The sequence below is a fragment of the Oncorhynchus gorbuscha genome, linkage group LG18, assembly GCF_021184085.1.
Source record: "Oncorhynchus gorbuscha isolate QuinsamMale2020 ecotype Even-year linkage group LG18, OgorEven_v1.0, whole genome shotgun sequence".
In the NCBI taxonomy this organism is placed as follows: Eukaryota; Metazoa; Chordata; class Actinopteri; order Salmoniformes; family Salmonidae; genus Oncorhynchus; species Oncorhynchus gorbuscha.
In genome coordinates, this window is record NC_060190.1 from 42096028 (window position 1) to 42108323 (window position 12296).

The 12296-nt window shown below is 42.2% G+C and overlaps 1 protein-coding gene across 1 annotated transcript in view; it reads left to right on the plus strand.

The window, feature by feature from the left end:
• Positions 1-1028: 1028 nt before the first annotated feature.
• The window catches only part of LOC124004298 (synaptotagmin-6-like), a 55611-nt gene continuing 44343 nt past the window's right edge, over positions 1029-12296 (plus strand). The window contains exon 1 of the mRNA XM_046313098.1: positions 1029-1353. Coding sequence (XP_046169054.1) covers positions 1188-1353 — 166 coding nt within the window. The 5' untranslated portion in view covers positions 1029-1187. The remainder of the gene's footprint in view (positions 1354-12296) is intronic.

The following is a 12296-nucleotide window of genomic DNA, read 5'->3' on the forward strand; positions in this document are numbered from 1 at the left end:
TCTCTCTCTCTCTCTCTCTCTCTCTCTCTCTCTTTCTTTCTCTCTTGCTCTCTTTCTCTCTCTCTCTCTCTCTCTCTCTCTCTCTCTCTCTTCTCTCTCTCTCTCTCTCTCTCTCTCTCTCTCTCTCTCTCTGCTTTCACGTTGTATCGTGTCAATTGCATGGTACAGTATTAGTGGGTTAGCAGCTGTATTTGATATCATTATCTGTTTTTGAAATAAATGGATTAGCTAGTAAAGCAGCACAAACTTAATTAATTTCTTAATTTATTGCATGTGTATGCATTTTCTGGCATTTTCATATTATTTTTTTCTCACACTGAAATACTTTTCACCTTATCACCACTAACACCTTATGTGGAATAACTGAGAACTAATTTGCATGCACATCACACCTGAATGATTAGAAATGCAGCAGACATGTAAAGTGGGAACAGTATTTGAGTTCAATTAATGAAATGCAGTAATCCCATCCCTAATTACAGTAACAATACAGTAATATGTACAGTCTTCTACATACTGCACATTTATGTACCCATGAGCATAAGATAAATACACGCACAGTCTGTGGAAAGACCTCTAGAGACAAAAAAGAGGAGGAGAGCTGGAGCAATCGCTCCTTTATGTTCATACTGTATCCTACCACATGCTATGAGAGAGAAAGAGAGAGAGAGAGAAAGAGAGAGAGAGAGAGAGAGAGAGAGAGAGAGAGAGAGAGAGAGAGAGAGAGAGAGAGAGAGAGAGAGAGAGAGAGAGAGAGAGAGAGAGAGAGAGAGAGAGAGAGAGAGAGAGAGAGAGAGAGAGAGAGAGAGAGAGAGAGAGCACATGTGAGGGTCAGCCCTCTCTCTTTCTCTTCTTTTCTCAGCATGCATATGGTATGATGCAACACTCCTGCCCTGGGAAGACCTGGGGGGTCCCACTGCTTCATTAAGACCCCTCCCACACACTCTCTTTTACGCACACACAGACACCCACAAAGACACACATACTGACACTGACTGGCTGTACATCCAGGAGCCTGAGAGGCAAAGAGAGAGCAAGAATAAGAGGAGAGCGGGAAGTTGCATCTATTTTTCATGCAGCACCATCACCATCACCATCCCTCTTCTGCCTTAGCTTTTCCTCCACTTTACTTCTCAGGTCCTGGATGAGAGCTAAATACTGTGTGGGACTCAGGCTCACAGAGGAGAATGAGTTCTGCGGAGGAGAGAGAGGACCATGATATGTACTGTGAGAAGGCGGTAGCCCTCATCATTGACCTCTGCCTGGACGACAGCCCACTGTTGCAGCCCAATACCTGCCAGGACTTCATCACACTGCTAGCCACCAACCAGAACCCAAACTCTGCAGGGTCAGGTATGCTCAACAGCCCAACAAACAGCCTCCCTCCCTCCGGCCTTGACTTTTTGCTTGTGTTGTGTTGTGTTGTGTTGTGAGTGACTGTATTAAACATGGCCACTGATATGTTTGTGTGTTGTGACTCATATGATGTGTTGAACATACTAACTGCTATGTTTTGGTTAGTGGTCCATTGCAGGTCATTTATCATTCCTTTCCGACAGGATATTCACCTGGGGGATACTCAGAGGTTGGCTAAGTTGGCTAATTGAGCTAAGGTACTTTGTTCGACTTAATTACTTCTATCTGCAATATGGCAGGAAAGTAAAGTTGAATCTGTCAGTTGCGAGGGTGATTTATTTAAAGAAAATGCACAGCTGTTGAAATCGAAAAGATATGTTCCTTGAAAGATAGTCTATAATCCTGGAACTGAAAAAAATATATATATATATATTTTTTGACAGATAATGTATTTCCCCAGGGAAATAGATGACATGAAATTGAATTGTAGATGATGAAATATGTTTTTTTCTATCATATAGTTTACTATGGGCTTGATGTCATACTGTTCCTTGATGGCAGATTAACATTTGATGACCCCTGTAACCCTTTCCTCTAGTCTGAATGGAAAAGTGGGCATCTCAGAATCAGATATGATGGAATAGCCGGAGAAATCTCTCTGCCGGTTTTTAATGCTGGAGCCTCTTGTGATTTATAAGTTAAGACAGAGTCATGTTAATGAGAGCATGCCATACAGCAAGACTCAGAATCTGATCGTCACTCCGAATTTAGTCACTGGCGAAATCACACCAACCACTCAGTGCCAACAGCGTCCAGCACTGAACCATAGGGGTCACCAAATGCCACCACGTTACTAGTAAACAAACAGGAATCAGTCTTGTCAGACAACGATTCCAAACCAAATCTGTTTTTCTCTATCAAATTTTCCTGTGTGTGTTTCTCAGACATGCGGGGGAGATCATCTGGAAATCCTCTCTGTGCCATAATTATATCCTGTATCCTAGTATCATAAAATAGGATGTTTCCCTGAACTAAGCTTTGGGTCACTTTTTCCCTACAACACACTTATCCTATTCAACTCTAGGAAGCCTTTTATGACATGGGAGTTGCCTTGCCTTGCTTTTCCCTTTACACAATATTGGTGTAAATATATATATTCACATTGGTGTCCAGTTCCAAATGATGCCACAAACACACAGACATTCTCACTTTCTTTGCTCTCTCTGTCAGCTGTGGGCTCCGCAGTGCTGCTCTGTCTTAACTATGGGGTTTATGGGCAGGTAATTGAAGTGGCATTCGCTCACGCTGATAGTGCTCCAATTAAAGAGCTGTGCTGTGTCTGTGAAAGTGAGCGCCCGCAGCTCAGCCAGGAAGAGACCAGGGTGCACCAGTCCACAGGTAGTAATACCACATGAATAGAAGACTGCCACTGCGTCCCCAAATGCCCCTGCAGAATGCTGTACACCGGCTGTCAAAATCCAAAGGTTACAGATTTGGAGTGGCAGTTGGGGATGTCAGAGTTGGATGTAGATGAACTAAACTGGCTGCTTCAGTTTGTTCTGCTCCCCCCCCCCCCCACAACACACTCTGTTAGCAGCTGTGAGGAGAGTCTACTTGGTAGTAGTAGGTTACCAAAAACCATTCAGTAATTTTATTTGACAATGGGGGAAAGTAGTATTAGAATAGGTAGTGTAGTACAAGTAGTGCTATGAAGCAGACTAACTCTGTACAATGTCACATCAAAAGGAAAGATGACTGTGGTCCATGTGCTTGTTCATTTTCTATTTCTGCTGTGCGCCACATGCATGTTGAATGAGCAGAAGCTGTGAGGATTACAGGGATTCTATCATGGCGTTGTCTGTCTCCTCTCACCTAAAGGTCACCATGATATCCCAGGCTGTTCTCTCTCTCTCTCTCTCTCTCTCTCTCTCTCTCTCTCTCTCTCTCTCTCTCTCTCTCTCTCTCTCTCTCTCTTTCTGATTACGTCTACATCTCTCTCTGTCCTTGTTTTAAAAGTCTTCGATATAGAGCCAGTTTGGATGAATAAACTTTATACATCTTGGTGCAGATCAAATCCAATCCCCGCTAAAGCACGTCTTCTCAATCATTCAGATTGTTCAATAATGTGATAATTAATTAATGGTAATATGCTTTCCGGTATCTTATGAGGATCTGTATTATCTTCTATTGCATTAGCTGTCATAGCAGTGAAATTAGGTCATGGTGTGATCCAGCATTAGGAGCATCAGTTCAATCACTTCCTGTCTCTGAGGAGGGATAACGGAGCGGAGGCCGAGGAGAAAAGAGGCCCGGGTTTATATAAAAACTGTCATGGACGACGAGAAGGAACGAAATACAAATCCTACAGAACGTAGGAGGGGGATAAACATCCGTCCTCTTATCAGAACATCTCTGCATCGCCACTGCTTTTCTTTAGTTTTCCCATTCTGGTTGTAAAACGCTTCTGGAAACAGAAGATATCACAGATGACTGGAGTTTCACATCTAGAGGATGCTGTAGCTGCAGAGCTGTGCAGTGTGCTCCCTACCACTGCCACTGCTGCTGCAATATGTTACCATGAATAAATAAAGCAGCTGGGCTGAGAGTACGATAGCAGAGAAAATAGCATTCATACAGCGTGTACGGGCCGTGGGAGACTGTTGTGGAGTAGTCTAGTCTCTGTAATGCATGGGGGATTATTAAAGTGAAGTTAGGCAGCAGGCCTATTGAGCCACATATAAATAATTCAGCTGACTGAGGCTCTGCTTGCAAGTCATGTCAATGGCATGGATTGTATGGCTCACACCTGGTTGGGCACCCTAAGCCGATAGTTAGCTACTTTTGTATTCCCGGTATGGACTTTAGAGGGGCTTTGGTTGAGGTGACACAAAAGCCCAGTGGGTAAAAGCCCACTTACAGAATGTGATTTTTTAAAAGCCTGTACACTAAAGGATTGTGTGGAGTGTCAGTATAAATGCTTTACTATTAATGCTGAATTATAGCTGAGCACTGGGAGAAATGAGCTGGCAGCCAAGTGGATTGTTGTTTTGCTACCCAAAATGCTAGGCTTTGATATCATACCTTGTGTTGTGAATGTGATGATCAAGGAAAATGCTGAATGCTTACAGGAAGGGATAGGGATGTGTAATTCTGACAGAGAAAGAATTACACATCCCCATCCCTTTCCCTGTAAGCATTACATTTCTGATTTTAAATTATAGTAATTTAGCAGATGCTCTTATCCAGAGCAAGTTAGTGCCTTCATCTTAAGATAGCTATGTGGGACAACCTCATATCACAGGCATAGTAAATACATTTTTCCTCAATAAAGTCATTACACATCCCTATCCCTTCCTGTAAGCATTCAGCATTTTCCTTGATCATCACATGTCTAATGCTGACAGGAAGGGATGTGCAATGCTGACAGGAAGGGATGTGCAATGCTGACAGGAAGGGATGTGTAATGCTGACATGAAGGGATGTGTAATGCTGACAGGAAGGGATGTGTAATGCTGACAGGAAGGGATGTGGATGTATAATGCTGACAGGAAGGGATGTGTAATGCTTACAGGCAGGGATGTGTAATGCTGACAGGAAGGGATGTGGATGTATAATGCTGACAGGAAGGGATGTGTAATGCTGACAGGAAGGGATGCGGATGTATAATGCTGACAGGAAGGGATGTGTAATGCTTACAGGAAGGGATGTGTAATGCTGACAGGAAGGGATGTGTAATGCTGACAGGAAGGGATGTGTAATGCTGACAGGAAGGGATGTGTAATGCTTACAGGAAGGGATGTGTAATGCTGACAGGAAGGGATATGTCATGCTGACAGGAAGGGATGGGGATGTGTAATGCTCAGAGGAAGGGATGCGGATGTTTAATGCTTACAGGAAGGGATGTGTAATGCTGACAGGAAGGGATGCGGATGTGTAATGCTGACAGGAAGGGATGTGTAATGCTTACAGGAAGGGATGTGTAATGCTGACAGGAAGGGATATGTAATGCTGACAGGAAGGGATGGGGATGTGTAATGCTCAGAGGAAGGGATGCAGATGTTTAATGCTTACAGGAAGGGATGGGGATGTGTAATGCTCAGAGGAAGGGATGGGGATGTGTAATGTTGACAGAAAGGGATGGGGATGTGTAATGCTCAGAGGAAGGGATGGGGATGTGTAATGTTGACAGAAAGGGATGGGGATGTGTAATGCTCAGAGGAAGGGATGGGGATGTGTAATGTTGACAGGAAGGGATGGGGATGTGTAATGCTCAGAGGAAGGGATGCGGATGTTTAATGCTTACAGGAAGGGATGTGTAATGCTGACAGGAAGGGATGGGGATGTGTAATGCTGACAGAAAGGGATGAGGATGTGTAATGCTCAGAGGAAGGGATGCGGATGTTTAATGCTTACAGGAAGAGATGGGGATGTGTAATGCTCAGAGGAAGGGATGGGGATGTGTAATGTTGACAGGAAGGGATGGGGATGTGTAATGCTGACAGAAAGGGATGGGGATGTGTAATGCTCAGAGGAAGGGATGGGAATGTGTAATGCTCAGAGGAAGGGATGGGGATGTGTAATGCTCAGAGGAAGGGATGGGGATGTGTAATGCTCAGAGGAAGGGATGTGGATGTGTAATGCTCATCAAGATGAGGACTGTCGTATGAGTATATCAGATATCAGATATGCCTATGCTCAGATATCCACACTGGCCAGGGAGTTCTGTGTCATTGTGAGTGCATTATGTCTCACAAACAGATCTGTAATGAGAATGAGACAACAGTGCTTAGTATTCACCGGCGAGACCTTTGAAGTATCTTAGCCCTGATGACCGCATTTTTTTTTTTACATTGCTCCAAATGTACAGGAAAATATTGTGCTTGCTTTGTTTTTATTTTATTTTTTACACCATTTAGGACCTGAGGCTATCTTTGGGAAGAAAGCAAAAGGACAATTGAAGAAAAGCCTGAGACCAGCCGGTCGGTCTCAGAGGTAAATTGAGTAATAAGCCTTTCTGGTGGAAGGCGAAGGAGTGATGGAGCGAGCGAGAGAGAGAGGAAGCAAAGAAAGAGGGGGAAAGACTAGGGAAGGGACAGAAGATGAGAGGAAGGGGGTGTGTGGGGCAGGGTGGAGGAGGTACAACCAAATTGACTGATACCAGAAATCAAATTTTCGGCCTAGGGCTGCATGGCAAATGCTTCTCTGACATTTTATCCTTGATTGTGTTAAATTTCTCTTCTGCTAAGCTGCAGCAGATGGAGGTTAACATGGCTCATAGACATTGTCGAGTCTGTGGAGGAGATGAGGATTCTGACACTTTTATTGCCTCTCAAAAGCCAGCCAGCTCAATAAGAGAGAGAAAATATTTCCCAGAGTGTTTTCATCAACTGCTAAGTGTGTGGGGAAACGAACGGTTTAGGTTTTGCACTCATGTATGTTATACGAGAGTTACATTGTTATAATGAGGAGGGTTGTTGTAACTTTAAAATCTATTGTACAAATCTATATTTGTACATATATAAAACTTAAGTAGCCTAGTGTTGAAGGGATTCCTGTTGTTGACATTTGAAATTGGTTGTAAATATCCTGATTTTAAATACTGTGGAATCAATATGACATTTACAGTGGTTTCCTAGCTAATCATGTTATTCGTTTCCCTGAAAAATGCAATGCTCGACAATGGAGATACCCTTCCAGACAGAACTTACTAGATTTCAACTGGACATATTCCTATCAACTGACTTATTTCCTATCTATGACCATGTGCTACTGGCCAATTAGGGCTGTATTGCTGTGGGGGTGGGGATGACTTGGTAACCAAAGCATACATTCTAATGAAGCCTGTAAATTCTACTAGAAACTGACACATGTATACTGCATCATGTTCATATTCATTAATGCACACAGTAGAAAACGTTAACAGCAACCTAATGAATACGACCCAGAGGCCTCTAATAGACACATTTCCTAGAGCCTGCTCAGCAGCGAACGTGGCTCACAGATACATGAACACGATCAATACGAGCCTTGAACCTCGGGTCAACACATGTCATGATATAACACAATCTCACACTCAATACAAGCAAATACGTATATTATTGAACATAAATGTGACATATTAGGTAACTTCCCTTAGTCTCTCCCAAGGTGACCCTCAATGATGTGTGTATAATGATCCCGAAGGGAAGCATGTGCTGTATTCCCAGTAGTGATGCAACAGCCTTGTCAGTGGTTGTATTATTGGTAATCGTAGAGAGGAGGGGAAACAGAAGGGGATTGGGGAAAGTGCAACCCACTGACTAAAATAATACAATTAAAGAAAGTAAAAAATCAAGAACAGTGGAAACTGAGGAGTCATGGTTGGAGAAATGAAAGTCATCTTCTATGGAGGGATTTCAGTGCCAACAGAAATTGTATTTGAATTCCATCATTTTGAAAATGCACACATTTTTTCATTGAATTCATAAATTTAACTTGTATTTCATGATTTCAAACTGAATTGAATGAATATTGCATTCATTTTAAAATGCAGTTCCTATTTAATTTAATAATTACATTCAATATTTACTATATATTCAGTTTCAATATGTTAGACATTGCATTATCTGTGTATCAAGTTTACAAACTATAATTTTGTAACGAGTGCGCTGAGAGTCGGGAAGCAAGTTCAGGGAGTGAGTGTTTTAATATATAAAAGAAACAATGAACATGAAACACAAACAACGCACCGACATTGTCACATGGAATGACGCTGGAGAGACGAAGCAGGTACGGGGAGTCAAACATTTAATAAAGAACGGACATGGAACGAGACAGGAACAGCATCAGCAAACTAGTAATACAGGCAAAAAACAATCAATGCAGAAGTGGGGAACAGAGCTGGGGAACTGACCTGGAGTCCAGGTGAGTGTCATGAGGCGCAGGTGCGCGAGACGATGGTGACAGGTGTGCGGGATAATCAGCTGCCTGATGACCTAGAGGCCGGAGAGGGAGTATACGTGACAAATTTCTAGTTTATATAAATGTCATATATTTAACTTCAGATTCCGTTTTCAAATTCAGTTCTCTAAATTCAGATTCAAAACCAGAGACAACATCCTTACCAGCAAGGCAGAGCCGCATTTGCCCCAGTAGATTGGAATCTGTTGTGGCACTACCTCGCCACTTTCAAAGCAGCAGCATCGAATGCGTTTGCCAGACATATTCACATATTCATATGTCATAGAAAAATGTTTAAAAAAATATATATAACATGTTTTGTAAAGGAAAAGAAAGCAGGCGTTTCTTATTTGACACGTTGACATACCTTCCCCAATGTCAGCCCATTTGCCTTTGTTTTGTGAATACAACCCTGTTCCTGGGATTTCAAGCGGTAAACCCCACACACTGTGGTGGGTTCATTTGTCAGTCACAGTGCTATAATAGCTACAGTCTACAGAGCCTCATCAACCCTGCCTTTCAACAACTACGTCCGGTTGCACAAGCACCTCATTGTTTGACTTGGTTTCTTTCTTTGCTCACGCTCCTCTCCTGCCTACCTGGTTTCCTGCCTCATGAGAGAGAAAACACAAATTTAATGGAAAACAAGGTATGTCAGTAAAAGCAGTTAATAAAAGCAATTTAGTCGTCCTCTAGAACTAGCTAGAATGATCCAATCTATAGCTAGCTAACAAAACTACTAATGTTAGCTTTAGTAGCCTAGCTAGATAGCTAACATTAACTAGCTAGTTTGATGCGAACATGCGGCTGGCAGCTAAAGTTAATCATTTAGACTCACTGAATAAATGTGTTTGTCACAGGATATAGAAAATTAAACAATCTGTTGCTGCTACCCAAGGCCAAGGGGTACTGAAGTTCCTGAATGGTTAGTCAGCCAGGTTGTTAGTCCAGTAATATTGGCATATTATTTTATTTCAACTGCAAGTCTTAAAAGTTTTCAAAAAACTACAAATTCCACCACAGAGCAGTCTACACAGACAATATGAACATATTTGTCCAGCCAAAAGAGATGGATGGATAATCCAGAACAAGATAATTGATGTGGCACCATAACTTTCACAAATACAGAGACTGGTAGCCATTATGGCGTCAGTCTTTTTAAACTAGCTAGTTCATTGTGACACCTACTGATATACAGTGCCTTCAGAATGTATTCTTACCCCTTCACTTATTTAACATTTTGTTGTGTTATAGCCTGAATTCAAAATGGTTTAAATATATATTTTTTTTGTCACCCATCTAAACACAATACCCCAAATGGCATAATGAAAACATGTTTTAAATGTTTTTCATAAATTTCTTGAAAATTAAAAAGAGAAATATCAAATTTACATAAGTATTCACACCCTTAAGTCAATACTTGAAAATACAGTATAGATTTTACAGGCAATCTGCTCCTACAGTGAGCGCCAGGGAACCAACCTCTGGTGGGCCAGGTGAACAACAGTACTTTTATGACTTAGACATTAAAACTTTGTTACAAAGTCTACTGGTTATAGTGTTAAATGTAATAATTCATAATTGCAGGAGAGCACTGTAATCAGATGAACAAATAATAGGTTTCACGCCACAAATTCAAATACTTTTTTACATTGAAACCTGTCCGTCTTTTTGATTTTTCAAAGTCCACAGCTTAACATTGTGTATAGAGTGAAAGTAATATTTAAAGACATTGTGACCATTCTCTGCATAACGCTCAGCCCTGCTATAGTAGTTCACTAAACTACAGAGTATGTTGTCCATTGAAGTTGTTGTCTCTGGCTCTTTTGCCACATCACCTTTGAACTTCGGGTGCCACCTCTGCATTAAAGAATGGTAGAAGAGAACAGATAGAATCAAACGCTCTCTGTGTTTAACAGGTTTCTGGCGGTTTCTGAAGCCAATGTGGCATGTTGAATTTATTATCTTCCTATGAGTTTGAACTGTTTGGGCTATAAGCTATTATGACCCCTTTCCTGAAAGCCAAGACTCTCTGGAACGTGGTCGTGACCCCCTCTATGGTGCTTACAGGACACTAAGCACACGTTAAAAGGGAGTGTGACAAACACTGCAATTTGGCCCCCATAAGAATATACAGTAGTTGAATAGCCCTGTCACAGAATAGCTTTTCCTCTCCTTATTTATTTATTGCTCTTGTGACTGACTGGGTTCACACCAGGTCTCCTGCATGTCACAATACTGTGTTAGCCCACTTAGCTACAGCCTATAGAGATGAGTTCAGGAAGTTCATGTGAAGGATGACACGTTGCTTGCTTAGCGAGTATCGCTTCCCCCTGATTCAGCTCATACCGAGACTCGAACTCAGGACCTCTGCCTCGCAAATTCACGTGACTACCCTACTGAAACATTCCAACCAATTGCGCTATTGAAAAAAAGCCTTCTTCAATTTCGCAAGGGGCAACACTTCAGGCTGATGAGTGAGTTTCATAGATTCCTATCTGCTACATTCACCCCAAAACTCACTCCACAGCAGCCCTGGCATTTGAGCTGAGTGCAACTCAAACTCAGGACCTCTGCCTCAAAAACACACGTGACCGCCCTCCTGAAGCATTACAACCCATCACGCTTTAAAAAAATTAATTCTTCAATTGCGCAAGGGGCGAAACATCAGGCTGGGGAGTGAGTTTCACGTATTCCCATCTGCTACACAAGTCTTCAAGATCCAGCAAGGTTACTCATCAAAAGAGTGTGGTTTGGTGAGCCATGCTTACGTGATGAGAACCTTGCCTGAGACCTGAAGACATCATTATAAAGGTAGCATGTGACTGACTGGGTTAAGACTTTTTTTAGCCTGCTGAGCTAAAGCCTAGGCATTGGTTCTGTGACTTGGATGGGTCTCTTCGAGGATGAGGTCAAAGTGGGGTGACGTGTAACACAGGTGGTTCGGGGACCACGCTTGCATGATGAGTAACTTCTCAGAGACCTGAACATTTGCATTGTCTGGCGCATAGGAGACCTGGGTTAGAACCCCATCAGTCAAACTAACACGTCTTCAGGTCTCAGGTTGCTCATCACATGAATGGATCACAAAGCCACCTCTGTTGCACTCTCATTAAATGGGGTGCACAGATCCTTCTGCTTCTGTTTGCCACAGAAAGGGTTGTTGTTATGCAGTAGGCCTGATTTAGAACCCAGTCAGTTATAGTGGTGCCGTGATCTCAGAGTAAGAGGTCAAAGGGGGGTGAAATGTAACTGAGGTCCACGCTCTTTTGATGAGTAACCTTGCTGGAGACTTGAAGACGTCTCCCACTGGGCGCAGACATCAGTTTAACATCTAGTTTTGATATACATTTGGTTGAGTTGTAAACTAACTTGAATTCAACATGAAATCAACAACAACAGATCTCCATATCATTGGATTTAGTTAAAAAGTTGGGTGTAAAAAAGACAAAATGCCCTTAAGTTAATTACTTTTTGCAAATCCAATCAGTTTTCCAAGTTGTTGCAACATCATCATATTGATTTGATTGGTTGAAATGACTTGGAACAACTTTGATTCAACCAGTTTTTGCCCAGTGGGCTGTTAGCTTCCTGGACTAATCCATATGGGCTTTAGCTAAGTGGGCTTACACAGTCTTGTGACATGCATGTGACCCGGTTTGAACCCAGTCAGTCACAAGAGAAAGATGAATTATTAGTGAGTGAAAAAGCTATCCTTAGAAGGGCTATGACAGAGCTAGTCAACTCTTTTCTTATAGGGGTCAAGTTGTGGGGTTTGTCACACTCCATTGTAACATGTCCTGTGAGTATCATGGAGGTGTTATGCTGGTGAATGAGGACCCAAAAGCGACTTAACGAAAACAGAGTCTTTATTCCAGTTCTAGACAAAAGTGATAATCCTGGAAATTATCAAGGTGAAAACAAAACAGGAAAACTGAAATCCACTCGTCAGTAGAGAGGACTGACTGGAGACTCGACCACAGACTGCAGGTTGCTTCGGG